Genomic DNA, 26,918 nt, shown 5'->3' on the forward strand with positions numbered 1-26,918 from the left:
TCTGGTCACAGGGTACAAGGAAAAACCTGAAAGAGTCCTCATCTTTATAAAGCTAGAAAATAAACAATAAACCAATACTGAGGTTACTCTTTGAAAGTAATAAGTGCTATTAAGAAAATAAAACATGTTAATGTATTTGGAGTGAAGTGCTGCTTTAAGGTAATAGGAGAGGTTTCTCAGAGGAGGTGCCATTTGAGTAGAGATCCAATCGATTAGAAGAGTCTACCTGAGGGACCATCAGAAGGAAGTGTATTCCATTCAGAGGGAGCAGGAGGGCCAGGCTGAGAGAGGAACACGTTTGGCTCATTTCGAGAACTGAAAGAAGGTTCGGGAGCATGGAGAGAGAGGCTGAGAGTGGGGTGAGGTGAGCTCAGGGAAGTGGATAGGATTAAGCAGTGTAGACCGTTGTGGACCATGGTAAGAAGTCTGGATTTTATTTTAAGTCTGATGAAAAACCAACGGGAAATTTTAAGCAGAGGAATAATGAGATCAGATTTATATTTTTCAAAGCCTACGTGGGCTGTTGCCGGGAGAATGGATGGTTGAGGGGCAAGTGTGGAAGCCAGGAGGCAGGTTGGGGTAGTTGTCCAGGCGGGAGAGAAGGATCAGGTGGGACCTCAGTGGGGGAAATTACAAGAGGATGTCACTGGTAGAAAAACCTGGAAACTGAGGCTGGGAAGCTGGAATTTGGGGCTTGGTGGCACTCTGGAGAATGTAATGAGGAGGCCAAAACACAGGCAAAGGAGAAGGCTGGTGAGTGAGTGGTAAGGCCCCATGCATTAGATTCCCAGGGCTGCTGAAACAAAGTACCACAAACTGCATAGGTTAAAACAACAGAAATTTAGTGTCTCACAGCTCAGGAGGCCAGAAGTCTCAAATCAAAGCATTGGCAGGGCTGTGCTCCCTCCGAAACCTGTAGAAGAGAAACACTTTCCTCTTTTACCTTCTGGTTTTTGCCAGCATTCCTTGGCTAGTGGATGCATCACTCCAATCTCTGCCTCTGTCATCACATGGTCATTTTCTCTCTGCCTATGCCTCTTCTCTTCTTATAAGGACATCAGTCATATTAGAATAGGGCCCATCCTAATGACCTTATCCTAACCTGATTACATCTGCAGAGGCCCTATTTCTAAATAATGGCACATTCTAAGGTAGTGGGGGCCAGGACTTCAATGTATCTTTTGTGGGGACACAATTCAACCCAGAATATCCCATAACAACCACAAGCAAGAAAAGAATGAAAAGGCTTCAAAACATCCAAAATATATATATTATCACGTCCACGCCCTTCACTCTCAGGCTTACCCCTCAGACCCCCAATCAGAGTCTGTTCTTTATTTTTACGTGCTATTCTCACCAGCTTAGTTTCCTGTTTTCCTAATCCAAAATAGATTATAAGTATCAATTAGGAGGGGAAAGGGGAACAGTGATGGCAGCTAAAAGGGTGGATGGTGACCAAGCAGTGAGGAGAGGACCAAATCCTGTACAAAGAAGCCAGTAGGGCTCAAGGAAGTTAACACTCTGGAGCTGTTCAGTGCAGGACAGTCTTAAACTACACAGCTCTGTGGGCACTGTTGTTGTTTGGTTTTACACCTAGGAAGAAGCTAAAAAGAAAAAAAAGAAGTCTGGGACCAAAGAAGATTATCCCAAGTCCTGGTTGGTCATGGCCCTCTTCAAAACTTTCCACGGCATACTCCTGAAATCGTTCCTGCTGAAGCTGGTGTATGACATCCTCACGTTTGTGAATCCTCAGCTGCAGAAGTGAGTCCCCGGGCCTTGGGTTGTTCTTTCAGGGCCTCCTCTGCCACTCTCCCTTTTGCCCCTTCTTTATGCAGGCAGGAGCTTATCATTAACTTCTCATTTTTTTAAATGCTCATAATTTTCTTCCACCTTACAGCATTGTGTTTGTGAAAAGCACAAGTCAATTTTCAAGATCTAAGATGCTGTATCCTTTAGCCTACCTCTTTTCCACATCCCTTCCCTCACAGGAAGCCAGATACTTGTTAGGGGCCCTTTCTTGTTAAACAGAACTTCTGTGAGCTGAGCCATGTCCAAGAGGTGGACAACATACCCCAGAAGAGCCTTGTACCTAGTGTATCTTGTGACCTCTTCACTCCACAGTCACAGCCTTCAATAGGAGGCTCAGGTTAATCATCACAAGACGTCACAGTCTGCCGGGATCTGTGGAATGACTATCCTCCGGGGAAGCCCTTCGAACTCTTGCTGGATACATGTCCTAATTCCTTTTCAGGCTTGCATTGTCCAGGAACAAATCAACTTGTCCCACACAGCCTCTTTTACTAGGGGGTAGGGGAAGTGGTGGGGGAAGCAGGGCCGAAGCATTGCTGTGGCAGCTCTGTGGGGCATTCATTGTCCCTTCACACAGCCATGGGTCATCAACCCTAAGTTCTTGCTGGTTGTCTCCAAGCAAAAGCAAAAACACTGGCACAACCATGGAGCTCAGGTCTTCCAAGAGCGTCGGACAATTCTGGTCACTCTGTTACCTACAGGGGAGGGGAGGGTAGCCGGCTGTGCGTGAGGAGTGTGAGGAGCACTTGACGGCTTGATGGGCACCACTTACTTGGTTTTGTTCTGGCAGGTTGCTGATCTCCTTCACAAGTGACCTTGACACATATGTGTGGGTTGGATATATCTGTGCAGTCCTCTTCTTTGTTGTGGCCCTCGTCCAGTCTTTCTGCCTTCAGAGTTACTTTCAACTGTGTTTCATACTGGGCACGAAAGTACGGGCAACCGTCATGGCTTCTATATACAAGAAGGTAAGTGGAATATGTCAGGCATCACCAAAGAAAATCCTCTTAGTAAACGTGAGAATTTATTCCAAGATTGAGGAAAACTTGATGGAAATAACTGACCTCAACACTTGATTTTGACTAACCATACAGCCTTCTCTAGATGTTTCTTTGGAAATTAAAATGTGAAAAGTGTGTACACAGAGATAGGGTGTGTGTGGCAGTGGGGATGCACTCCAGGGAAATGTGGGCAGGATCTGCCTTTCAGCCTTGATGGCTTGTGCACCTGTCCCTCTTCCTACCTCTGTTAACAAGGTGTGAACTCTTTGGGAAAGAATGTATAGTTAGAAAAGAAGTTTGCAAGCCAAATACTAAATGAAACTGGGCTCATAAGACCTGATGTGTCCATCTCACATTACAATTTCACCATAGACTAAAATGCTGTATGAGCCAGGGATCCATCTCCCCAGTCTCAGATTTGCCTAAGGACTTCTTTTTCTAAATCTTTAGTGGCTGACTAACACCACCTCTACCTGACTCCTTTCTTTTTTTCTATTTTTTTTTTTTGGTGAGGAAGTTTGGCCCTGAGCTAACATCTATTCTGTGTGTGTGTGTGTGTGTCTGTGTGAGGAAGATTAGCCCTGAGCTAACTACTGCCAATCCTCCTCTTTTTGCTGAGGAAGACTGGCCCTGAGCCAACATCCACGCCCATCTTCCTCTACTTTATACGTGGGACGCCTACCACAGCATGGCTTTTGCCAAGCAGTGCCATGTCTGCACCTGGGATCTGAACCGGCGAACCCCAGGCTACCGAGAAGCAGAACGTATGAACTTAACCGCTGTGCCACCAGGCCGGCCCTGAGCTAACATCTATTGCCAATCTTCCTCTTTTTGTTAGAGGAAGATTGTCATTGAGCCAACATCTGTGCCAATATTCCTCTATTTTAAGTGGGACACCACCACAGTGTGGCCTGACAAGCGGTGCTAGGTCTGCGCCTGGGATCCAAAACCATGAACCCAAGGCCGCTGAAGCAGAGTGTGTGAACCTAACCATTATACCACCAGGCTGGCGCCCCTGACTCCTTTTTTTGATTTGTAAAAACGTTTACAAGTTCTGCAGACTTGGGAACTTTTCCGTTTCCTTAAGATGATTTTGCTCATCTTCCCTGATATGTTTCTTTTAACATTTAACTTTCTCAGAGCAGCTGTGTTTTCCTTATGTCCTAGATACCAAGGTGAAATTTCATTTTCTCTCTTAAGAAAAGGAAATAGTCAAGGACTGGCCCCGTGGTGAAGCAGTTAAGTTCGCACGTTCTGCTTTGGCGGCCCAGGGTTAGCCAATTTGGATCCCGGGTGTGAACATGGCACCGCTTGGGAAGCCATGCTGTGGCAGGCGTCCCACATATAAAAAAGTAGAGGAAGATGGGTGTAGATGTTAGCTCAGGGCCAGTCTTCCTCAACAAAAAGCGGAGGGTTGGCAGCAGATGTTAGTTTAGGGCTAATCTTCCTCAAAAAAAAAAAAAAAAGAAAGAAAAAGAAAACAGTCAATTATATCTCAATTAAAAAAAAAACCAACCAAGTAAAGGGGCTGGGCTGATGGTGTTGTGGTTAAGTTCGTGTGCTCCCCTTCAGCCTGGGATTCGCAGGTTCCGATCCTGGGTGTGAACCTGGAACCACTTGTCAAGCCACGCTGTGGCAGCATCCCACATAAAATAGAGGGATACTGGCACAGATCTTAGCTCAGCAACAATCTTCCTGAAGTAAAAAAAGGAGGATTGGCAACAGACGTTAGCTCAGGGCCAGTCTTCCTCACTAAATAAATAAATAAATAAAAAGAAAGAAATGAAAATAGAGTAGTTACGATCAGTGACTAAAAGCCTGAGGAGAAAATTCATCTGTGAGGAGATAGGATTTTTTATAGGTCAGAACATCAAACAGTTGCCTTTTCTTCCTCTTTTTCTCCCACCACTAGAGAACTCCATCATAGTGATTTCTCTATTATATTTCCTGGTTTTCTCCTTTGCTTTCCTCTCTTAAAACACTAATGTGTCTTTGTCTTCCCTAAGTAGATGTTGACACTTCAAGAGACCCAGACAGGTAATCCAAATGTCTTTAGATCAGAAGTCTGGGCAAGTCCTTTGAACTCCCAGATACGCTCACGCTGGAATTTGTCTTCCTCCCAATTAATTTTTTAATCGTCTTACACCTTGTGGAGATACTGGATTTCTGCTGCTTTACAGAATATGAGGTCACTTATCAGACTGTCTCAGCCATTTCTACAAATGTTACACTTTTGCAATTGTGATGATTCATTCTCACTATATTGTTTCTTAATATATTCTGGGTTTTGCAACTGTTATAATCCGTAAGGAATCTGTAAAATAGAGCCCTTAATGGGACCTGCATTCAAACAAATATCACTACTAAAATAGAATTTAAAATTGACCAATTTATGTTTAGACAATGCTTCATCCATGAAATGTGATGAAACCTTTTTCACATCCATTATCAATTCATAGCCCCTATGAAGTAACCACATTATCTCTATTTTACAGAGAAGCAAGGTTTAGATCATTTCAATGCCTATAATCACATAGTCAGGACCTGCCCCCAGACGAGGGCTATTGGAACTAAATGAATGACTTTTCAACTTTATTGAGATATATTGAGAAAAGAAAAGTATAGTGATTACCTTGAAGGGTAATTATATGTTACTTTTTTTTTGTTTTTCTATACCAAAAGGGAGGCACAAGAGTAGACTGATTTCCCCAGAACCTTGGTGGCCTAACATTTTAGGAAATTTCACTCTTTTTATTGTACAACCCCAAATGCTGGTATGTTCCAAAGAAGAACGTCTTGGTGGATTAAGATGGCAGTAGAGCTTCTAGGAGGAGGATGCAGGTGGATATCTAGGGCCACTCAGAGCCCATATATTGTTTTTGTGAGAATTAGAAAGCTCTCCCTCCTCCAGGAAGATGTAGCCCACATCAGATGGTGGCTTGGTGAGCATCCTGCAGGCTGCTTTCAGTGCCTACCCACCCCCGAATTCCCTTGGCTGGGTGCATTTGTGTAAGGTAGTGCTGTAAGTGACAGATCCGTGGGCGTCAGCTTTCTGATCTCTCTAACATAAGGATTAAACAAAACTGTAAACCCTGCAAATTTCCTCTCCATTCTAAGAGCTCTGTCCTTCTTGGGAATGGTTGCAACCTCCTCAGAAGGGTATTGGCCCCAAATAACATTCCCACATCAAAAGTCTGCAAGGCTGGAATCAACACATGACTTCTCCCTTCATCCCTCTGTTCCTTCCATACTTCAGTATTTGATTCACTGCTGTGAACCACGTGATACCCTAGCAAAATGGACAGATGTAGCCCTTGTCCTCACAGAGTTTACGTCTAGTAGAGAAATAGAAAAACAAAACAATTACAGGTCAGTGTGATGAATGTAATGGCAGAGGTAAGCACAGGATGTTATGGCAGTATGCAGGAGGAGTATCTAACCCAAACTTGGGAGTCAGGAAAGTCTTCTCGGAACAGGTTCCATCTGAGCTGACACTAAAGGATAAATAGGAGTTTTCTGAGCAAAGAAGTGTGGGTGGGAGCGTGGGGTTGGGGAAAGTGGGAATGACAGGAAAGGGTGGTCAAGAGTGAGACAACATTGTAAGATTTGGAGGCAAGAAGGCACAGCTCCTTGGAAAAGTTGTATGCACATGGAGCCCATCCTTCTACTGTGTTCTCACTTCCTGAGTTTCCCCTTTAACTCCCCAGTTTCTTTGGCCTTGTCCATGACTCCCAATCCCAATCTTTATCTTTAGGCCCTGTCTCTATCCAACCAGACCAGGAAGCAGTACACCATTGGAGAAACAGTGAACCTGATGTCTGTGGATGCCCAGAAGCTCATGGATGTAACCAATTTCATCCACTTGCTGTGGTCAACTGTTCTACAGATTATCTTATCCATCTACTTCCTATGGGCAGAGATGGGACCCTCAGTCTTAGCAGGTGTTGGGGTGATGGTGCTCCTAATCCCACTTAATGGGATACTTGCCACCAAGAATAGAGCTATTCAGGTAAAGAAACGGAGTCCCCTTGGGGATATACACACCTTCTTCAAGTTCTAAAGTCTTTTGCTTAATCTGTTCTAACTCTTGGTGGGAATTTTGGCAAGGTAAAGCTGGTAGAAGGCTTTCCACCATCCCAAATGAACTTGGCTTTCTCTATCTTTCCTCTTCATCTTTGGACCACTCTTAGGGTTTATGTACTCTATCTTCATTCATGTTAGAGGGAAGAGCCTGACTGGAGAAGGAAGAGCTGCCCAGGGATCCTGCCTATAACTCTTCTACCTTGCTCCCCTGGGCTGTTCTTTGAACAGTGATTATTGGCCCTGTTTTTCCATCATAGCAATACAAACCAACCATGCAGGGCAGTCACATGAGTCACCCAAATATTAAGCCTAAATTTTAGCAATCAACCCAGCTACCATCAGATGACAGGGCTCCAGGTGAACAGTCCTTAGCTCTGCGGGAAATCATAGGTTGGATGGGAGGACTCAATGGTGTGCACGATTTATACATTCATTCATTTTGCATTCATTTAGTTTCAAATAGTTATTTTAAAAATATTTCTTTCACACTACTTTTCTGGGAACACAGCAGCAAATTAGACAAGGCTCTTGCTCTCGTGGAGAGTCAGGTCATAAACAAAAAAAAGGAAAAAGTCTATCAGGTCATGATAAGTACTATGCAGAGAATTAAATAGGGTGATGGGATAGTAAGTGAGTGGGTGGTTGTTTTAGATTAAAACAGGAAAGACCTCTGTGAGGAGGGGACATTTGAGCTGAGCTCTGAACAACACAAGCCTGACCATGAAGGGGCAAGCCTCGGGAAAAACATCCTGGGAAGAGGGCACAGTCAGGCCAAGGCTGTGCGGGCAGAAATGAGCTTGTCATTTTCAAGGATTAGAAAGAAGATGGGTGTGGCAGGAGCAGAGTGAGCAAAGAGAGGAGAGTGGGAGAGATGCGTCCCATCACAGCGCCCCTCAAGTTCTTACCAAGCGGCAGCCACGTGTCTGTCCTGGCAAGTGCCGAGACAAGTCTGGACCCTCACATGGAAGTGTGTTTTGTTTTTGTTTTACTTTTTCCCGGCAGGTAAAAAATATGAAGAATAAAGACAAACGTTTAAAGATCATGAATGAGATTCTCAGTGGGATCAAGGTGAGAAGCCGAGTGTAGGTGGTCCTCCGTGTGCAATGACAAGAGTGGTGGGTTCTCGCCCTTAACAAACCCTCGCAGAGGCCTTGCTCCTGGGCCTGTGGTGTGTCACGTGCCTCCTGACTCATCTACCCAGTCTCCTGTTTCTTCTCCTACTACCCCTCTCAGGCCCTCTTTTAAACCTTGATTTCTGTTTATTTAACTTAAATGGTTTGTTTTGTCTTTACATTTTACTGTAGAAATTGGCAAATGTGCACAAAAGTAGAGAGAATGATAGAATGAACCCCCATGGACTTATTGCACAGCTCCCATAATTATCAGCATGACCTAACTAATTTCATCTCTACTCGCCCTCCCCACCTCATGCCCTGCTAGATTATTTTAAAGCAAATCTCGGATATCTTCTCATTTCCTTTGTAAATACTTTGTATGTGTTTCTAAAAGAAGAACTTCATTTTAATAACCAGAAAACATTATCACATCTAAAAAAATTAACAATTATTCTTTGGTACTATTAAACTTCCTCAATTGCCTCATATATGTCTTTTTTTCTTCTACTGTTGGTTAGTTTTGAATAAGAATCTGAAAAACGGTCACACATAGCATTTAGTTGATAGTGCTTTTAATCCATAATAGTCCCTCTTTCCCCCCTTTTTTGGTCGTATTGGAGAAAACAGGTTGTCTTATTTCCCCTAAATTGGTAGTTATATCTAGAGCCTTGATTAGATTTAGGTTTGATTTTTTTTGTTGTTGTTGTTGTTTTGGTGGGGGTGGCGGGGCAAGGATACCTTCAGCTGGTGTTGTGTCCTTCCAAACATCAGAGACGTTGAGTGGACGAGAGTCCAGGTGTTGTCAGCCTGATTTATCCCTTGTTAGGTTTCCTGCCATTCTTTCACCTTGAGCAGTGATCTGTGGCCCTGGTAGCACATTCTGATCCCCTGGGAAACTTGTAAAACCCACTGAGTCTTGGGTCCTACTTCAAACCATTTAAACTGGACTCTTCAGGGAGAGGCCCAGTCAAACATATTTTTTAAAAGCTCCCTAAGTGATTCTAATATGCAGCCAAGGTTAAAAATCACTGTCATAAAAGTTTTAGCATGATGATCATTGCCTTGATCCATTCTTTCATTAGGAGTTGCAAAAGGGTGATATTTTAATTCTATTATTCCTTTGACATTGATTAGCTAGGATTCTATAAAGGAGAATTATCTTCAATCAACTAGTTGGTTACTCTAAAATAAAATTTGTATTATAGATAGGCAGGATAAATGCTTGCTTCTTTCCCTCTATTTACTAGCTTTCAAAATAACGCATTTCATCTTCCAAAGGTGACCAGTAAGTTATTTTTTAATATATATACGTAGTTTTGAATTAATGGATTTTAACATTAGAGACAAGTTACTTAGCCTCTCTCAGCCTGTTTCCCTATTGTTAAAATGGATACAATAATTCTACAAAAGTAGGGGACTAACTCTCCCTGATTTGCACTGGGTTTAGTACTGAAAGCCTGGTGTCCTGGGCAACCCCACAGTCCCAGGCAAACCGGGACAGTTAGTCACACTAATGTCGTTATAAGGATTAAGTAAGATAATGTATATAAAATGCTTTGTACATAGTAGGTTGTTAGAAAATACAAGCTACCATCCTGTAATCATACTTTATAATCTGGATTTCTACCTCCAAAATTTTGGGGAGCATATCCTAAAACCTGGGTGGATGAAACTCACCTAGTGTCCTTTCAGGGCAACAGTGTAAGCTGTGCTCTTTTCTATCCTATTAGATCCTGAAATATTTTGCCTGGGAACCTTCCTTCAAAGACCAAGTCCACAACCTTCGGAAGAAAGAGCTCAGGAACCTTCTGACCTTTGGGCAGTTGCAGTCTGTGATGACATTTCTCTTATACTTAACTCCTGTCCTGGTGAGTGACAGGAGTCAGTGGGCTGGGTCAATTTCCTGAAGAAGTAGGTCTGTCTAGATGGACTGCCCAGGGCCTCTAGGCCTGACCTCGAAATCCAGGGAAGTCAGCCCCTCTCCTCAATTCCCCAAGCTGCTATTCCTACATCATACTCCCAGCTCTAGTTTCACCCTTGTGTACAATTTGGTGGTCTGGCAACCCAGAGCAAGTTTCTAAGATGTTCAGCATGAATGTGGTATCCAGGAAGGGCTTGCATAGAAGAGCTCCTTGTCTTCTTGGGGAGGCTCTGTGGGTCCATAGAGGAAGGAATACTGATATAGGAGCTAGAAAACCTGAGCCCTGGTCCTAGCAATGCCATTAATTGGCTTTGTGACCTCGGGTAAGATATTTTCTCATCTTCTGGCCTCAGCTTTCTCATCTGTAACGTGGGAAGGTTGAGATAATCCCTAAGACTCCTTCAACTCTGATATGCTGTATTCCTGAGACTTAGCACAAGGCTGCTTGAGCCCTTTTAGGAATGAATTGCTCATGACTTTGCTTTTCCAGGTGTCTGTGACTACATTTTCTGTTTATGTCCTGGTGGATAGCAATAATATTTTGACTGCTGAAAAGGCCTTCACTTCCATCACCCTCTTCAATATCCTACGCTTTCCCATGAGCATGCTTCCCATGTTAATCTCCTCCATGCTCCAGGTAGGTAGGAACTCTTGCTGCTAACTGATTATCTCTGATTAAAAGCCTTAGATTCCAGAATGATCGGCCTTTCATATCTCATTTATAGCTTCTGCTAGTGAATTTCCAATTAGAGAGATTTGTTTGGTCTCTGGGAAACAATGGTTTGATCTTAGGAAAACCACAAGCTCTCTGAGCCCCAGTTTATCTGACTATAAAATGAGGATGACCCTACCAATCTCACCTCCCTCACAGGGAGACAATGCTTTGTGAAAGCATTAGTGAGGTTATTACGATTAGCCCTGGCACCTGGAACATTTCTAAGCCCTTTCCCCAGTCCAGTTTCCCCCACATTTCCCCAAGGCTCTTGAGGTATTTAGGCATTAGGGAACTATGACATGAAGGGAGAAAAAAGACCCTCTCTTTGCATGAAACCATGTGATGGTAAAACCAAAGACAATTTGGGAGTTTCAAGCTGTCAGAAAATGAGTTTGGAGTTCAGGGGGATGGGCCAGAGGGAGTGTCTGGGTCCTGAACACCAAGCATAGCCACTGAGATGGACCAGGTACCAGACCTCAAGAGCAAGATCACAGGACAGGTGGCAGACTGGTGAGGCAACCAGGATGATGGAGTGTGGTGATCTGCATTCATCGCCGAGGTGGCTGCCTTCAGACAGCTCAGGCTGTAGGAAAGACTAGGGTTTAGGAGAAGACCTCCTTGTCCCTGACAGATTGGACTGATAAAGAAACAACACACTCTTTTTAGATTCAAATGGTTTATTACATAGATAGGAAAAGAAAGATCAGCAAAGGTGTTAGCTCCCTGCATTCCCTGTCCCACAAGAAGACCCTGAAACAGAAGGGGCCAGATGACAATGCATCAGGGGCAGTGGGGCACTCTGTTTCTGAGGAGCTGATCCATGCAGCAGCTGAGCAGTTTTACAGCCTGCAGTTGCGCTCTAAGGAGAGGGCAAGGCAGAAAGCCCAATACTTCGTCAGAACCCAGGTGACGATGAGAAAAACCGTCTTGTGACAGCCTCCCTGGAAGGTAGGGAGGCAAATGAGAAATGTCCTTGTAAAACCTCCTGCAAATCCTCCCAAGTTCTCGTGTTCCAGGAGGACCACAGTATGCTCTGCCAAAGCTTAGATCAACTGCAATTTAAGCTCGGCCTGTGTGGCCTATGTGGAGATGGGCAAGGTCATTATGGTGACATGGCCAACTACTCTACAGAGGGTCCCAATAGTGGCTCAGTTAGAACACTGGATGACTCATCAAGGCATGGACTCAGTTAAAGAAGAACATGCCAGGGGCCTCGTTGCCAGAACCAGTTAGAAGATAGGGTTTTGTCTTAGAGAAAGGCAGAAGAGTTTCTGGAACTAGAAAGACCGGAGAGATAGCAGTAGAGTTAACCTCCCACCACCCAAGTTGTCTGAGGGGCTGAAACAGACCGTCTTAATTTCCCTCTGTCCAGAGTGGGATGCTCCCTAGGGCTGAGGTGTGGCTGAGTCTGTGGTGGTGTTGGGAGGCTCCAGCTGTGGCAAATGACAAATTATGGGCAAGAAGCCTAGCAGGTTGACTGTCTGCTTCCATATCCAAGGCTGATGACAAAGTCAAAATCCTCTCCCTATTTGTGTTTGTCATTGAATTTTTCATTCCTGCAATCCTTTGTGTCCTTCTTTAGGCCAGTGTTTCCGTAGATCGGCTAGAGAAGTACTTGGGAGGGGATGACTTGGACACATCTGCCATTCGACGTGACTCCAACTTTGGTAAACGAACTTAGATTTGCTTCCCAAACTTCTGGCACCAGAACTTTGATAGACAAGGGCTCAGCAGCAGCAAACTGACTGAAGGGACAGCTAAGGGACTGCTCTTGAACTTCTATTTGCATAATAAGCATAATGTTTTAAATTATGTTTTCACTTAGAACAAATTGCTTAGACAGATTGCTAAGCAAAGCTGGGCCCGCTATTCTGAGGATAAGCAGGCCATCCTCCAAAGGATCTAGAAAGCAGGGTAGAGCTAAGCATGTAGAATTTGGAAGGTAGGCTGGAGTGAAAGAACACACAGGTTCTAGAGGTTTAAGGACTGAGGATGCATCCACCGCCAGAGTGAGCAGTAGGTCTGGAATCCAGGGTAGGGAGTGGCTGGATTTACATATGGAGGTGGAATTTGTACCAGGAGACTAGATGACAGAGGGCCTGAGAATGTACCCAGAGGGTCTGTAGGTCAGGAATCTTTGCTACCAACAGGGCTGGGACTCCTAAATCAAAAAGGACCTTATATGCAAGCAACTTCTAGTCTCACCCAGGAGCTTTCATTTGCCCCCTTAGCGTAGGAGCCAGCACCTGACAAAGGTGATCTCAGGATCTGCTGGAAGAAGTAGAGAGGGACATATGAAGGCTGAGAAAGGGCAGAGAGATGTGGGGACCTACATCCGACTAAAAGAGGGGGCGTTTTTCTTAACAGACAAAGCTGTGCAGTTTTCAGAGGCCTCCTTTACCTGGGACCGTGACATGGAAGCCACAATCCGAGAGTGAGTTGCCTGCTTTCCATCCTGCTGTTCTTTAGGATTCTCGATAACAGTCCTGTTATTTGAAAATTCCATGTAATAAAACATATGGGGAAATGAGCTATGTGTACATGTTCAGTTAAATACCAGTGTAGGCTAGCCCCCTGAAGCAATGCACTGACAGCAAAGATCCTGAGCTTCTTTGCCCATAACTGCATCTGCCACCCTGCTTTCCTATTATGGGACTACACACATCCAGCTGAGAACTCATGAAGACATTTGTTCTCCAGATTGTGGATGGAGGTGGTGCAGGGTTGGCAGGTGGCCTAGCTCTCTGGGTATGGTAGAGGATACACACAAGAAGCTGAACTCAATATAAGTTCATTCATTAATTTAAGAATAGTCATCAAGAACATTGGAATCTTGCTTCTTTCCCCAGAGTGGACAATGGTAGCTGAATAAGATTCAATTTCAGATCTGGAGTTTTACATCTAAACAACACATTCCCACATCCTGCCTTCTAGGCCACTTCCTCTGCCTTAAGCCGGTCCTTTTATGCCACACTGCTGCATGTAATGTGTTTCTTAAGCACTACATGTAATGGCAGACCCAACTCATCCACTGAGCACAGCACACACAGAGTACACGAGGAGCCTGCGTAGGTGGCTCTTTCTTCACAGCCAAGCACACCTTATCATCTTCCGGCTACACCCAAGACTGTTCGCCCTTCTCTCCTGTTCCTGCAGCCTTTGTCATGGACTTGGAGCTTGCCCCAGGAAGTGTCAGGCCAGAAGACCCTCCTCTGAACCCTCCCAACCTGAAAGCCTCCCTTTACAGAGAGGAGATGGGACACAACTCCCATTTGCTAGTATAAGTCTAGAAGAAGTGAACTTGATGGGCAGGTTCAGAAAGACGGTGAACAAATTCCTGATGTTTCTAATGTTCTAGGGACTCAAATAATAGGGCTGGCACACAGAGTTTCCAGGAACTAGCCTAATGTGGGACTCCCTCCAGCAGACACAGCCAGGTCTGCAGGGGAGGGGGAAGGAAATCTGTGCTTCAGCAAGTGGTTCCCTTGAATGGCTAGTCTCATTGAATAGCTAAGTTTGGGAAACATTGATCGAGTCTAACCTCATTAGTTTAGAAATGAGAGTCCAGAGGCAGTAACAGTCCAAGATCACACAGCTCAGCAGTGGTAGAGTTGGAACTTGAACTCAGGTCTCCAGGCCCCCACAAGGGTCTTGTTTAGTGGTACCAGGTTGGTTGTAAGATAAATTTTCCGGTCGAAACCCGCATTTGGTGCGCGCACACACACACACAAAGGATCATTAAAGAAGCACTTTGGAGTCTTGTATATCCAAGACAAATTTTCCAATCTTCCCATGGAGTCTGAGAAGTAGCTTGAATTACTCTGGAATAACTCCCCTCATCTCTTTCAAATACACTCTCTTTCAGCGTGAACCTGGACATTATGCCAGGCCAGTTGGTGGCTGTGGTGGGCACTGTGGGCTCTGGGAAATCCTCCTTGATGTCAGCCATGCTGGGAGAAATGGAAAATGTCCATGGACACATTACCATCAAGGTGAGAGAGAATGCCAAGAAGAAGACTTCTGGCACTCAAATGTGGGACACTTAGTGCTGCTTTCTCATTTGAGAGAATGCCCTGAAGACTAGAATCTGATGACCATTGTTGTGTTGCTGTGGGTGAGGTCTTGGAGGCATCTGGTAGACTCACAAACTATAGATTCTTTGCCCCACCCTCCAGATATAATCAGACTCTGGGGGTAGATTCTATGAATCTGCACTTTTAATGAGCTCCCCAGCTTATGCTCATGTGCATACTAAAATTTGAAAACTATTGAATAGAGCTGTCTTCCTTCAAAGTCTAAGCAATTCTGCTATATCTGTGTTTCTGAAAACCTCACATTCTACAAAATTGTGCAATAAAAATAACAGGACCTAGGAAGAAAGAGTTAGAACAGATCATTAAAAACTGACATAACTTTGTAACCAGGGTATCAACAAAAACAATAACAAGAATAACAATGAAAACAGTAGCACTGTAAAATCTCCACTGGCAATTACACCCAGCATCACAATTAGTTCTGGGCCTCCCACCTCCCCTTTTAAGAGTTTGGTCTTTGAGAGTACTTACTTCCAATACAAAAATTTGATGTAGTTTGTAGACATCTTCATGAGTTACGATTTTTTTTAACAGAGAGGAAATCTTTTCGTGGCATGTTTGTCAGCACTCTCAGCTTCCCCAGAGAGCTAAATTTAGAGGAAATTATGGGTACTTAGAATCATTTAACCAGCCACTGCTTGCACCAAAAAGAGGCATGTCTATAGAGTTTTAGCTTTTTTCCTAAAAATCTTCATATGTTTAAATATATATAAGTATATATATATATATATATATATATATATAAAGCCTTTCTTTTTAGTTATGAGAAAGTTTGTCCCTGATTGCTTTACACTGACATGCTTGAAAAAAACTAAGAATCATCACTTCTTCCACATTATACTGACATTATTCCCTGATTTACCAATCACTAATGAGTGAATTTGCATTAAATAAACATGCAGTATAGCAGAGTAGCCTCTACAGATTTAACCCCTAACTCCTTTTAGGACGCTTTTTCTTGCTAACTCATAATTGGGTCCATCCTCAAATGTAGGCATTTGTCAGTTTCCCTCTCTCTTTGCACCTGATCTGCTTCAAGCATCAGCCTGGTGCCCTAATTCCAATCTCTTAGTTCTGGCTTCCTAGGATGTGGCCTATACCATTTCCCCTCTCAGTGTCAGCCCTCTGTTGGTCCTAGTAAACTCACTTGGGTCTGACTAAAATCCTGTTCCAGAAGCAACACATGCATTTATCCTCCAATTTTCAGGATCAAGGCTAGAAACTGATGGTCAAAAAAAGGAGTATTTTTCTTTATTTTTTTTAAATTTTTAAATTTTTTTTTAAATTTTTTATTGAGTTATTGATAGGTTACAATCTTGTGAAATTTCAGTTGTACATTAATGTTTGTCATTCGTGTCATAGGTGCACCACTTCACCCTTTGTGCCCACCCCCGACCCCACCTTTCCCCTGGTAGCCACTAAATTGTTCTTAGTCCACATTTTTAAATTCCTCATATGAGTGGAGTCATACACAGATTATCCTTCTCTAGCTGGCTTATTTCACTTAACATAATTCTCTCAAGGTCCATCCATGTTATTGCAAATGGAATGATTTTGTTCTGTTTTGCAGCTGAGTAGTATTCCATTGTATATATGTACCACATCTTCTTTATCCATTCGTCTGTTGATGGGCACTTAGGTTGCTTCCACGTCTTGGCTATTGTAAACAGTGCAGCAATAAACATTGGGGTGCATAGGACTTTTGGGATTGCTGACGTCAAGCTCTTTGGATAAATACCCAGTAGTGGGATGGCTGGATCATATGGTAGTTCTATTTTTAATTTTTTGAGGAATCTCCATACTGTTTTCCATAGTGGCTGCACCAGTTTGCATTCCCACCAGCAGTGTATGAGGGTTCCTTTTTCTCCACAACCTCTCCAACATTTGTTACTATTAGTTTTAGATATTTTTGTCATTCTAACGGGTGTAAGGTGATATCTTAGTGTAGTTTTGATTTGCATTTCCCTGATGATCAGCGATGATGAGCATCTTTTCATGTGCCTATTGGCCATCCGTATATCTTCTTTGGAGAAATGTCTGTTCATGTCTCCAGCCCATTTTTTGATTGAGTTGTTTGATGTTTTGTTGTTGAGTTGCGAGAGTTCTTTATATATTATGGATATTAAGCCTTTGTCAGATATATGACTTGCAAATATTTTTTCCCAGTTAGTGGGTTGTTTTTTTGTTTCAATCCTGTTTTCATTTGCCTTGAAGCAGCTCTTTAGTCTGATGAAGTCCCATTTGTTTATTCTTTCTATTGTTTCCCTTCTCTGAGAAGGCATGGTGTCCAAAAAGATCCTTTTAATACTGATGTCAAAGAGTGTACTGCCTATGTTTTCTTCCAGAAGCCTTATGGTTTCAGGTCTCACCTTTAGGTCTTTGATCCATTTTGAGTTTATTTTGGTGAATGGTGAAAAAGAATGGTCAATTTTCATTCTTTTACATGTGGCTTTCCAGTTTTCCCAGCACCATTTGTTGAAAAGACTTTCTTTTCTCCATTGTATGCCCTCAGCTCCTTTGTCAAAAATAAGCTGTCCATAGATGTGTGGTTTTATTTCTGGGCTTCCAATTCTGTTCCATTGATCTGTGCACCTGTTTTTGTACCAGTACCATGCTGTTTTGATTACTGTAGCTTTGTAGTATGTTTTGAAGTCAGGGATTGTGATGCCTCCCGTTTTGTTCTTTTTTCTCAGGATTGCTTTAGCAATTCGGGGTCTTTTGTTGCCCCATATGAATTTTAGGATTCTTTGTTCTAATTCTGTAAAGAATGTCATTGGGATTCTGATTGGGATGGCGTTGAATCTGTAGATTGCTTTAGGTAGAACGGACATTTTAACTATGTTTATTCTTCCAATCCATGTACATGGAATGTCTTTCCATCTCCTTATGTCATCATCCAATTCTCTCAGAAAGGCCTTGTAATTTTCATTATATAGGTCCTTCACTTCCTTAGTTGAATTTACCCCAAGGTATTTTATTCTTTTTGTTGCGATTGTGAATGGTATTGTATTCTTGAGTTCTTTTTCTGTTGGTTCATTACTGGAGTATAGAAGTGCTACTGATTTATGCAAATTGATTTTATACCCTGCAACTTTGCTGTAGTTGTTGATTACTTCTAACAGTTTTCCAATGGATTCTTTGGGGTTTTCTATATATAAGATCATGTCGTCTGCAAACAGCGAGAGTTTCACTTCTTCCCTCCCTATATGGATTTCTTTTATTCCTTTTTCTTGCCTGATTGCTCTGGCCAGGACCTCCAGTACTATGTTAAATAAGAGTGGTGATAGAGGGCATCCTTGTCTCGTTCCTGTTTTCAGGGGGATGGCATTCAGTTTTTGCCCATTGAGTATGATGTTGGCTATGGGTTTGTCGTATATGGCCTTTATTATGTTGAGGTAGTTTCCTTCTATGCCCATTTTGTTCAGAGTTTTTATCATAAATGGCTGTTGGATCTTGTCAAATGCCTTCTCTGCATCTATTGAGATGATCATATGGTTTTTATTCCTCAGATTGTTGATGTGGTGTATCATGTTGATTGATTTGCGGATGTTGAACCATCCCTGTGTCCCTGGTATGAATCCCACCTGATCATGATGTATGATTCTTTTGATGAATTGCTGAATTCTGGTTGCCAAAATTTTGTTTAGAATTTTTGCATCTATGTTCATCAGTGATATTGGCCTGTAGTTCTCTTAAAAAAAGGACTATTTAAATTGTGAATAGGATATTGAATTTTTCTCCCTGGTTGGTGCAGTAAACACAGGCACATTTGTAAGTATCAGATAGTCAGTCTGACATACATTTCTTCAAATCTAAGTTCCATTTGTTCCTTTCCCCTCCTGCCACCCCTTCCTTCAACCGTGCATTTCTGGAGGTACAGCTGTCATATGGTCTGATCCTTCCCATACAGGGCACTGTAGCCTATGTCCCACAGCAGTCCTGGATCCAGAATGGCACCATAAAGGACAACATCCTTTTTGGAGCAGAGTTCGATGAAAAGAGATACCAGCAAGTTCTGGAGGCCTGTGCCCTCCTCCCAGACTTGGAAGTGCTGCCTGGAGGAGACCGGGCTGAGATTGGAGAGAAGGTAACTGGAACACCAAGGGACCTTGAAGGGTGAAGAAATAGTAAAGAGAAAAAGTGAGGATGGTGAAGAAGTACATGGGAGTAAAATAGCTGACCAATTTTGGTAGTCATGTTTGGAACAAATACCAGAAAACATGAGTTTGCACAGTATTTTGTGCAAATAACTCAGAAATTTCAAATTTTGTTACCTGGAAGCAAATATAAGAATTAGGTAATCTAAAGGAAAAATGATGAGGCTAGGACCTGAGTGGTTAAGTGACCAGTGACTGGCCCAAGGTTGACCTCACAATTGAGGGGGGCAGAGGCAGGACAAGAGCATAGGTGTCCTTGATACCGACCCTAGGTTCATAGGCTCTCTGTGTAATAGAAATTGACAAGAAGCCCAACCAAAGTCTCAGACAAAGTTTAATTGTGGCTGATGCTTAAGCACAAGGGACACAGCACAGGAGAAGCTGCTCTCTGGCTGGCTCCCCAAAGGGAGTCATCCTGAGTCTTTTATGGGGTGAAGGGAGCAGACTGGCATCATGATTCTCCTCCTCCAAAGGAATTCTGCTTCTCTCTTCCCTGTGGTGTCCTCGCATGCCCCGTAGGGGTCACAGTCCCAGCGCCTGCCCAGTAGATCCAACGTGGTGATGTTGCTCACTACCACCAGCCCAGGAAGGTCGTATAGTGGTCGTCTCGAGGTTTTGTGCACATGTAGGAGTTGGAGTCCACCGCTTGGCAGTTTTTTGATTGGAAGATCGCTTATCTTGACTTCAAAAATAGTTGGGCTGGGAGGTGCTGGACCTGGTGGTTAAGGATGAGGGGCAGAGTCCCATCCCTACTCTGTCTTGTCCTGACTCTGCTTCTGTATATTAGTGAGGGCCCGAGTAGGGTTCTGATACTCTGCTTCAAACACTTAGAAATTTAGTATGAATTATTTTCTCAGGTTATTAAATGCCTTTCTTAAAAATCGATTTTTAATGACTTTATTGTATCTATTATATGTATATAGCATAATTTGTTTAGAAATCCCTGATTACTAAATATTTAGGATGTTTTCATCCTCCCTCTCCATTACTGAAAGTGAATATAGCAATCTCTAGGGGACAAGGATCTTGAGATGTTAGAAAACTAGTAAGTGACAACTCTGGAGGGATTTTGTTCATTAATTTAACATACATTTATTGAGTACCTACTATGTGCCAGGCACTGTTTTAAGTGCTGGAGTTACATCCATGAACAAAGTAGAGAAAATCTGCCCTAGTATAGCTCTACATTCTCATGGGGCAGGAAGCAACAAAAATAATAAATAAATAAATCATATGATAGAAAGTGGTAAGTTGGGCATACTTTTATTTATTGGGCTTAAAGTAATTTATTTGAACCAAAATTATTTATACAAATAAAGGAACTTGTAAGATTTTTAAGCCATTGATACTTTATTGAAGCAAATCTCTTCCTTACCCCTCCTTAATAGCCTCTGTGAAAGTGGGACTATGGAGTAGTGCTTAACAGAATTTATTTTCTTCTTCAGGGTATAAATCTTAGTGGGGGTCAGAAGCAGCGGATCAGCCTGGCCAGAGCTACCTATCAAAATTCAGACATCTATATTCTAGATGACCCCCTGTCAGCTGTGGATGCTCATGTGGGAAAACATATTTTCAATAAGGTCTTGGGTCCCAATGGCCTATTGAAAGGCAAGGTGAGAAATTATTTAAAGTGTTGAAGACATGGGGGTGGGGCATGCACCCGCACTTTGATTGCATTGTCTCATTTGCTTCTCAAATGATACTATCTTTTGATAGTATCTTTTGATAGCAATGGGCTTGGGTCATTTCTCCAGAGGCCTATCTGTCTCAGCCCTATGGTCCCTATCTGAGCCTCGTTGCTGATCCATGAATGTTTGTCTTTCTTTGAGTGGAGTTCCTGTTGCAATAGTTAATGTGGTTCATAAATAGACAAGAATACAAGGGATGCTAAGTCTCCCATACCAGGGATGGCCTGGGCCAAAGACAAAGTTTCTTGCCCTAACATACTGAAAGAATCTGGGCACTTCTTATTAGTTTAGTTGATTAGCTGGTTAGTGAAAGGGGCAGTTAGTTAACTAGTTATTTAGTTAGTTTTGTATACATCAGTTATATTGATAGGTCTTGATCTCAAGTGGCATTCCTAAGTCCAACTCTTGTGTACCCAGGAAGCTGGAGGAGAATGTGTGTAGGGCAAGCCTCATTGTCACTACAGGAAAATAACTGTGAATATATCCACGATGACAGGAGTCTCAACTTACACCTAGGGTCAGGTTTTAGCATGAGGTGCTTGGAAGGAAAGAGGAAGTAAAAGACTCAAGTGGTCAGAACCACACTTTGAGCAAAGCCCTACAGTGAGTTGAAGCATCTCTTTTTCCTTTTTTAAAGTAAACCAAGGAAGGTGGTGGACATAGGGTAGTCAACACAATTTACTGTTACTTTTACAGACTCGACTCTTGGTTACACATAGCATTCACTTTCTTCCCCAAATGGATGAGATTGTGGTTCTGGGGAATGGCACCATCTTGGAGAAGGGACCCTACAGCACTCTGCTGGCCAAGAAAGGAGTGTTTGCTGAGAATCTGAAGACGTTTGTCAAGCAGACGGATCCTGAAGGAGAGGTCACAGGTATGTAAGGGGGATTGGAACAGGATAGAATTTGGGTATGGGAAGGGGTAGGAGTGGAAAACCACTATGTACCTCCTGAGCTGTTCATTATCCAGTAAACTAGATTTGGAAGTGAATTACCCAAAGATCCACAATCTGTTCTTTCCATGTTTGTGTCTCTGTAAAGAAACGTAGACAGAACTCTATGCTTGAGCCAAACTGAAGCTCATCCTGCTCATCTGGTCTCTGACAAGCAGTTGAAGGGCACTCTTTAGGAAGGTATGACTGGAGGTTTGGGTGACTAACCCTGTGGAAGAAACAAGAGTGGCACAAGGGGCTTCCCTTTATGGATGCCCTGCTTCTTTTGACTCAAGTCTCAGATCCTACCCCACCTACCCCAAATGCATTAAAACCACTTCCTGGACAGCTTCATAGGCTGATACTAATAATGTGCTGCTAAATTCTTGATAAGCCCTACCAAAAGGATCTTGATTAATACACCAAAAACCGATGGGTGTTTTGAACCAGAAAAAATCATGGCAGTTGCATAGTCTTACAGTATACCACAGAATAGCTGATATCCCCACCATTGGGGTCACTGATTAGCTCCAGTCAGCAGTGGAGTCCTGTCCCCTGGGGTTCTTCCCAAGAACCTGCCAACAGTAGTCCTGTGTATAGTTCTGGGTATATGCTTCAGGTAGCAGGACTGAGAAAGCAAGATCTGGAGGGTTCAGGGGCATTTCAGAAGTCAGAAGAGAGAGTAGCCACAGAGCCTGCAAAGTGGGGGCACGTTTACGCCTTGAGGTCAGGACATGTGATGGTTTAAAACTGCCCTGGGGAGCACAAGAGAGGGAAAGAAAAGCCTAAACTGTAAGTGTTGGAGGGACAGGACAAGAACAAAGAACAGGACAGTGTGGGCAACAGGGATTGGGAGCCAGCCCAGGAGAGTGGGGCAGGGGTACCAGGAACCCCAGAAAGGAAGGAGTCAGAGCTTTCCATCAACCTTTATTTGCCCCAGTGACTGGCCTGGAGAAAACAAAAATCACCTGCCCAGGGAGTGAAGGTCCCAAGCAAAGGGCAGAGTCACAGAGACTGATGCTGGATCCCCTTGAGTTACTGCTCCGCCAGCCACATCATCGTGACTGGGACAATTTTCTCATGCTAATTCTAAGCATTTTATCCTGATTTGTCTGGACTGATTTTGTTTCTGAATTGAGTTTCTGGACTCTGCTATAAACTCCCATGGGTGGGGAGCCCCTTTGAAGAATCTTGTCTTTTATGTACAAAGGACAGTTTGAAAAACAACTCTTTAAGCCCTTGTTCTGGTAAACATTCATAGGTCATTTCTGAGCAGTTACGTAAGCCCCAGTGTCTGGCATGCTGCTGTGTTGGCTCTGGGACTCAAGGTACAGATCAGGAGGCGGCAGAGTGAAGGGAAAGGCAGGAGGGCAAGGTGACCGGGATTGATATTGGCTCTGTGCGTTGGATTCCTAATTAGCTGCTTAAGCAAAGCACTACAAAGTGGGTGGCTTAAACAGCAGAAATTTATTGTCTCACAATTCTGGAGGCCAGAAATCCAAAATCAAGGTGTCGATAGGATTGGTTCCTTTGAAGGCGACAGGGAAGGATCTGTTCCAGAACTTTCTCCTAGCTTCTGGTGGTTTGCTGGCACTCTTTTGCATTCTTGGCTTGTAGACACATCAGTCTCTGCCTTCATCTTCACATGGTGTTCTCCCTTGTGTGCATTTCTGTGTCCAAATTTCCCCTTTTTATGAGGACATCAGACATATTGAATTAGGGGCCTATTGCACTTCAGTCTGACTTCATCTTAGCTTAACTAATTACATCTGCCATGACCCTAGTTCCAAATGAAGTCACATTCTGAGGTAGTGGGGATTAGGTTTTCAAGATATGAATCTTGGGGGGATACAATTCAATCTATAACATCTGTCCTCTGACACCCCAAAATTCATGTCCTTCCCACATGCAAATGCATTCACCCCATCCAACATCCTCCAAATTCTTAATCATTCCAGTATCAACTCTAAGTTCAAAATCTCATCTAAATGTCAATTTAAAGTCCCGAGTTTCATCACCTAACTCACCCAAGTCAGTTGTGGGTGAGACTTGGAGTTCTGGGGCAAAATTCCTCTCCATCTGTGAATCTGTAAAACCAGATAAGTTATCTGCTTCTAAAATACAGTAGTGAGACAGTCATAGGATAGACATTCCCATTCCAAAAGGGAAAAATCAAAAGGAAAAAAGGGATCACAAATCCCAAGTGAGTCCAAAACCAAGCAGGGCAAATTCCAGTAGATTTTAAGGTTTGTTAATAATCCTCTTTGGCTTGATGCTCTCTTCCCCTGGCTCACTGGAGTGGTGGTCCCATCCCATCCAGCCCTGGGAAGTGGTCTCATCCTCTGAAACTGAGGAGCAGCCAACCCCTTATTGCCGTCAGGGTGATTTTTCGCCTTTCTTGAAGGGTATCACATGTTCATGGCTGGATGGCTCTATTGACCCATTTCCTGCCTGTAGAATCCCAGAAGTCTGACAGTGTTCCTTCATTTCATCCCATGTCCGTCCCCTGCAGTCCAAGCTGGCAGCATTTCTGCTGAGATGGTTAATTGGATCAAGTCACATGCCTAATCTCTTTAGCAAATCTGCTGTTGAGCCTTTCTAATGAATTTTTCATTTTACTTATACTTTTCAACTCTAGAATTTCTATTTTCTTCTTTTTAAACAATTTCTCTATCTTTACTGATGTTCTCTATTTGGAGAGAACACATTCTCATACTTTTCTTTAGATCTTTAGACGTGGTTTCATTTTGCTCTTTGGACATGTTTATAATACCTGATTTAAAGTTCTGTCCAGTAAGTCCAATGTCTGTGCTTCCTCAGGTATAGTTTCTGTTGACTGCTTTTTTCCCATGTGTGATCCCCTACTTTCCTGCTTCTTTGTATATCTCATATTTTTTTGTTGAAAAATGATCATTTTGAATAATATAACAACTCTGGAAATAAGATTTCTCTCCCCTCCCTCCTCCACCAGGGTTTGCTGTTGTCCCTCCTGTTTAGTTTCCTAAACTAATTCTGTTAAGTCTGTATTCTTTGTCACATGTGGCCACTGAAGTCTCTGCTTGGTTGGCCTAGTGATCAGCTAATGACTAGGCAGAGATTTCCTTACGTCCTTAAAACCAATAAGTCACTCAGCCTTTGCTGAGTGGCTCTGTGTGTGGGGAGCGGGTGGACATGTCTTCAACACTCCAGCAGGCAGCTTACCATTCTGCCTCAGCCTTTGTTTATTGTTTGCACAGAGCCTGAAGGTTAGCCAGTGGTAAGAGAATAGGGCCTTCTCAAGTCTTTCTTGGGGATTTGCATAGCCCTACACATGTGTATGACATTCTAGATTGCTAGGAATATATTGAAGATATGAAAACTCCCTATGAATGTCTTATTCCCCAGCATTTCCTTTTAAGTTTTGGTCAGCTTCTTATTTGCCCCAACTATTACCACCAGCTCAGGCAGCTGTGATGTTAAACAGTTGCTGCTGACTGTTTGAGCTAGCTGCAAGTCAGGTCCAATAAAGACAAGCCCTAGGAATGAGGTTTTCCAGGGAACTGCCAGACGGGTCAGATAATGACAATTTTCCAGGGATGAGGCTTTTGGGGGAGTTCCAAACCCACTCTGTTCCCTCCAGCAGCTGCTAAGCTGCTGGGTTTTGTGGTTACCATGATTGTGAGGTTGTTGGTTTTCTAGGCTCCAGCAGATCAGAGGAGAGTGGGATGGGAATAAGGTAAATTAAATTATCATAAAGCTTACTGTTCTTACTGAGATTTAGCCATTTTCCTTAAATAAATGCTTCTTGGATTGTTGCAAGGCTTTGGTTTATTTCAGAGTAATGAAAAAGTTGATTTTAACAATTTTTTGCCAGTATTCTCATTGCTTTTATGGAGGTACCAATTTCCAGAGGTCCTAACTCTACCATTCCCACTGATGCCCAGGCTATGTTTTACATTTTATTTTATTTTATTTTCAGGGTATGTTTTTAAAATGCTTTAAATTCATAAAAGTTTGTCAAATTATCTGAATTTCAAGAAGAGAATTTTTAGTTTACACTCACCTCTGTAATCAGTTCTGGGAATTATGAGTCTTCTATTTGTATAGTATAACCCTTAAAAGTTCTTTCCTGCTCTAAAGGAACCTAGAAGCTTCTGGGAATATTTTTCTCCTTTTTGACCATTTTCTCTTTCAGTGGAATTTTACCTCATTTCTCCTTTATTCTGGTATTTCTCAATGAGATGTACTATTAAGTAGTATTTCTGGAGTAGAAGATTCCAGCCTGTGTGTACATCTGAGATCTCTTGCTGAGGCCAGCAAGATCAGAAAAGACTTCTCCTTGTTCACAGGGCTGTGAGAGCTCTGTGCCATCTCCCTAACTTTTGTTGTGTCTCCTAGTCAATGAGGACAGTGAAGAAGAAGATGACTATGGGCTGATGCCCACTGTGGAGGAAATCCCTGAGGAAGTGGCCTCCTTGACCACAAAAAGAGAAAACAGCCTTCGTCGAACACTTAGCCGCAGGTTGGTCACCTATTCAGCTAGCAGCCCTCATCACTTCCGTATTTCCACTTGATCATTCTCTTTTTTTCTCTGTGGGCTTTTCCTGAGGGAGTGTACACCATGGACACTCCCAGCTCTTCCTTTGTTTCCTTGTATGGGGAGGAGGGTTGGAGTGGTGTGTTTCCCCATGGCCATCTGCTCCAAAATTCTCTTTGATGCAAGTGGAATGAGTGTGACATTTACTTGTAGAAAGCACCTCAGGATGCATCTACATGCTCAGGAAAGCTTTCTGCCTCTCAATCTCTCAGTTCTAGGTCCAGTAGCAGGCATCTGAAGTCCCTAAAAAACTCCTTGAAGACTCGGAATATGAATAACATGAAGGAAGAGGAAGAAGTAGTGAAAGGACAAAAACTAATTAAGAAGGAATTCATACAAACTGGAAAGGTGAGCACCACAATAAAAAGTACCATTAGAAGTGAGATAAGGCTTGGGATCTGAACATTTTAAAGTTTGAGAACTTGAATGCATACCTACAGGAGGAATTTGTTGTACGTGCTTTGCAAATCTTTAAATTCACCATTGAAATGTTAGTGGAGGCTCTGGGCTTTCTCTCAAATTGTAGTTCCATGAAGAATGACATGTTTCCTGTGAATATCTTCATACCGCTGAGTGATTCCATTCTGATATGTAGAGAAAACAACAAAACTGCTTTGGGATGCAATTCTGGGAGCCAGAGAACGCTAATATATCAATCTCAGAGCACACAATTCAAATTAATAAAACTTAAAGCCAAGGTCTTAAATTTCAGATAATTTAAATCCAAATTAATAAAACAAATTCCAAGGTCTGCAGTATAATCCCATCTGTCCCACTTTTATATCTTCTAGAAGCTTATTAATAATCTGATGGTTATTTACCCTG

The 26,918-nt window shown here is 42.9% G+C and overlaps 1 protein-coding gene across 1 annotated transcript in view; it reads left to right on the top strand.

Moving 5' to 3' along the window:
• The window catches only part of ABCC2 (ATP binding cassette subfamily C member 2), a 57,244-nt gene that overhangs the window by 14,460 nt on the left and 15,866 nt on the right, over positions 1–26,918 (top strand). Inside the window, exons 8-21 of the mRNA XM_046654592.1 lie at positions 1,598–1,761; positions 2,600–2,777; positions 6,565–6,819; positions 7,896–7,961; positions 9,739–9,876; positions 10,420–10,566; positions 12,227–12,311; positions 13,012–13,078; positions 14,510–14,636; positions 18,649–18,825; positions 20,341–20,508; positions 21,280–21,460; positions 25,895–26,018; positions 26,306–26,441. Of these exons, the coding sequence (XP_046510548.1) occupies positions 1,598–1,761; positions 2,600–2,777; positions 6,565–6,819; positions 7,896–7,961; positions 9,739–9,876; positions 10,420–10,566; positions 12,227–12,311; positions 13,012–13,078; positions 14,510–14,636; positions 18,649–18,825; positions 20,341–20,508; positions 21,280–21,460; positions 25,895–26,018; positions 26,306–26,441 (2,013 nt within the window). The remainder of the gene's footprint in view (positions 1–1,597; positions 1,762–2,599; positions 2,778–6,564; positions 6,820–7,895; positions 7,962–9,738; positions 9,877–10,419; positions 10,567–12,226; positions 12,312–13,011; positions 13,079–14,509; positions 14,637–18,648; positions 18,826–20,340; positions 20,509–21,279; positions 21,461–25,894; positions 26,019–26,305; positions 26,442–26,918) is intronic.

This window comes from Equus quagga, chromosome 2, assembly GCF_021613505.1.
Source record: "Equus quagga isolate Etosha38 chromosome 2, UCLA_HA_Equagga_1.0, whole genome shotgun sequence".
NCBI lineage: Eukaryota > Metazoa > Chordata > Mammalia > Perissodactyla > Equidae > Equus > Equus quagga.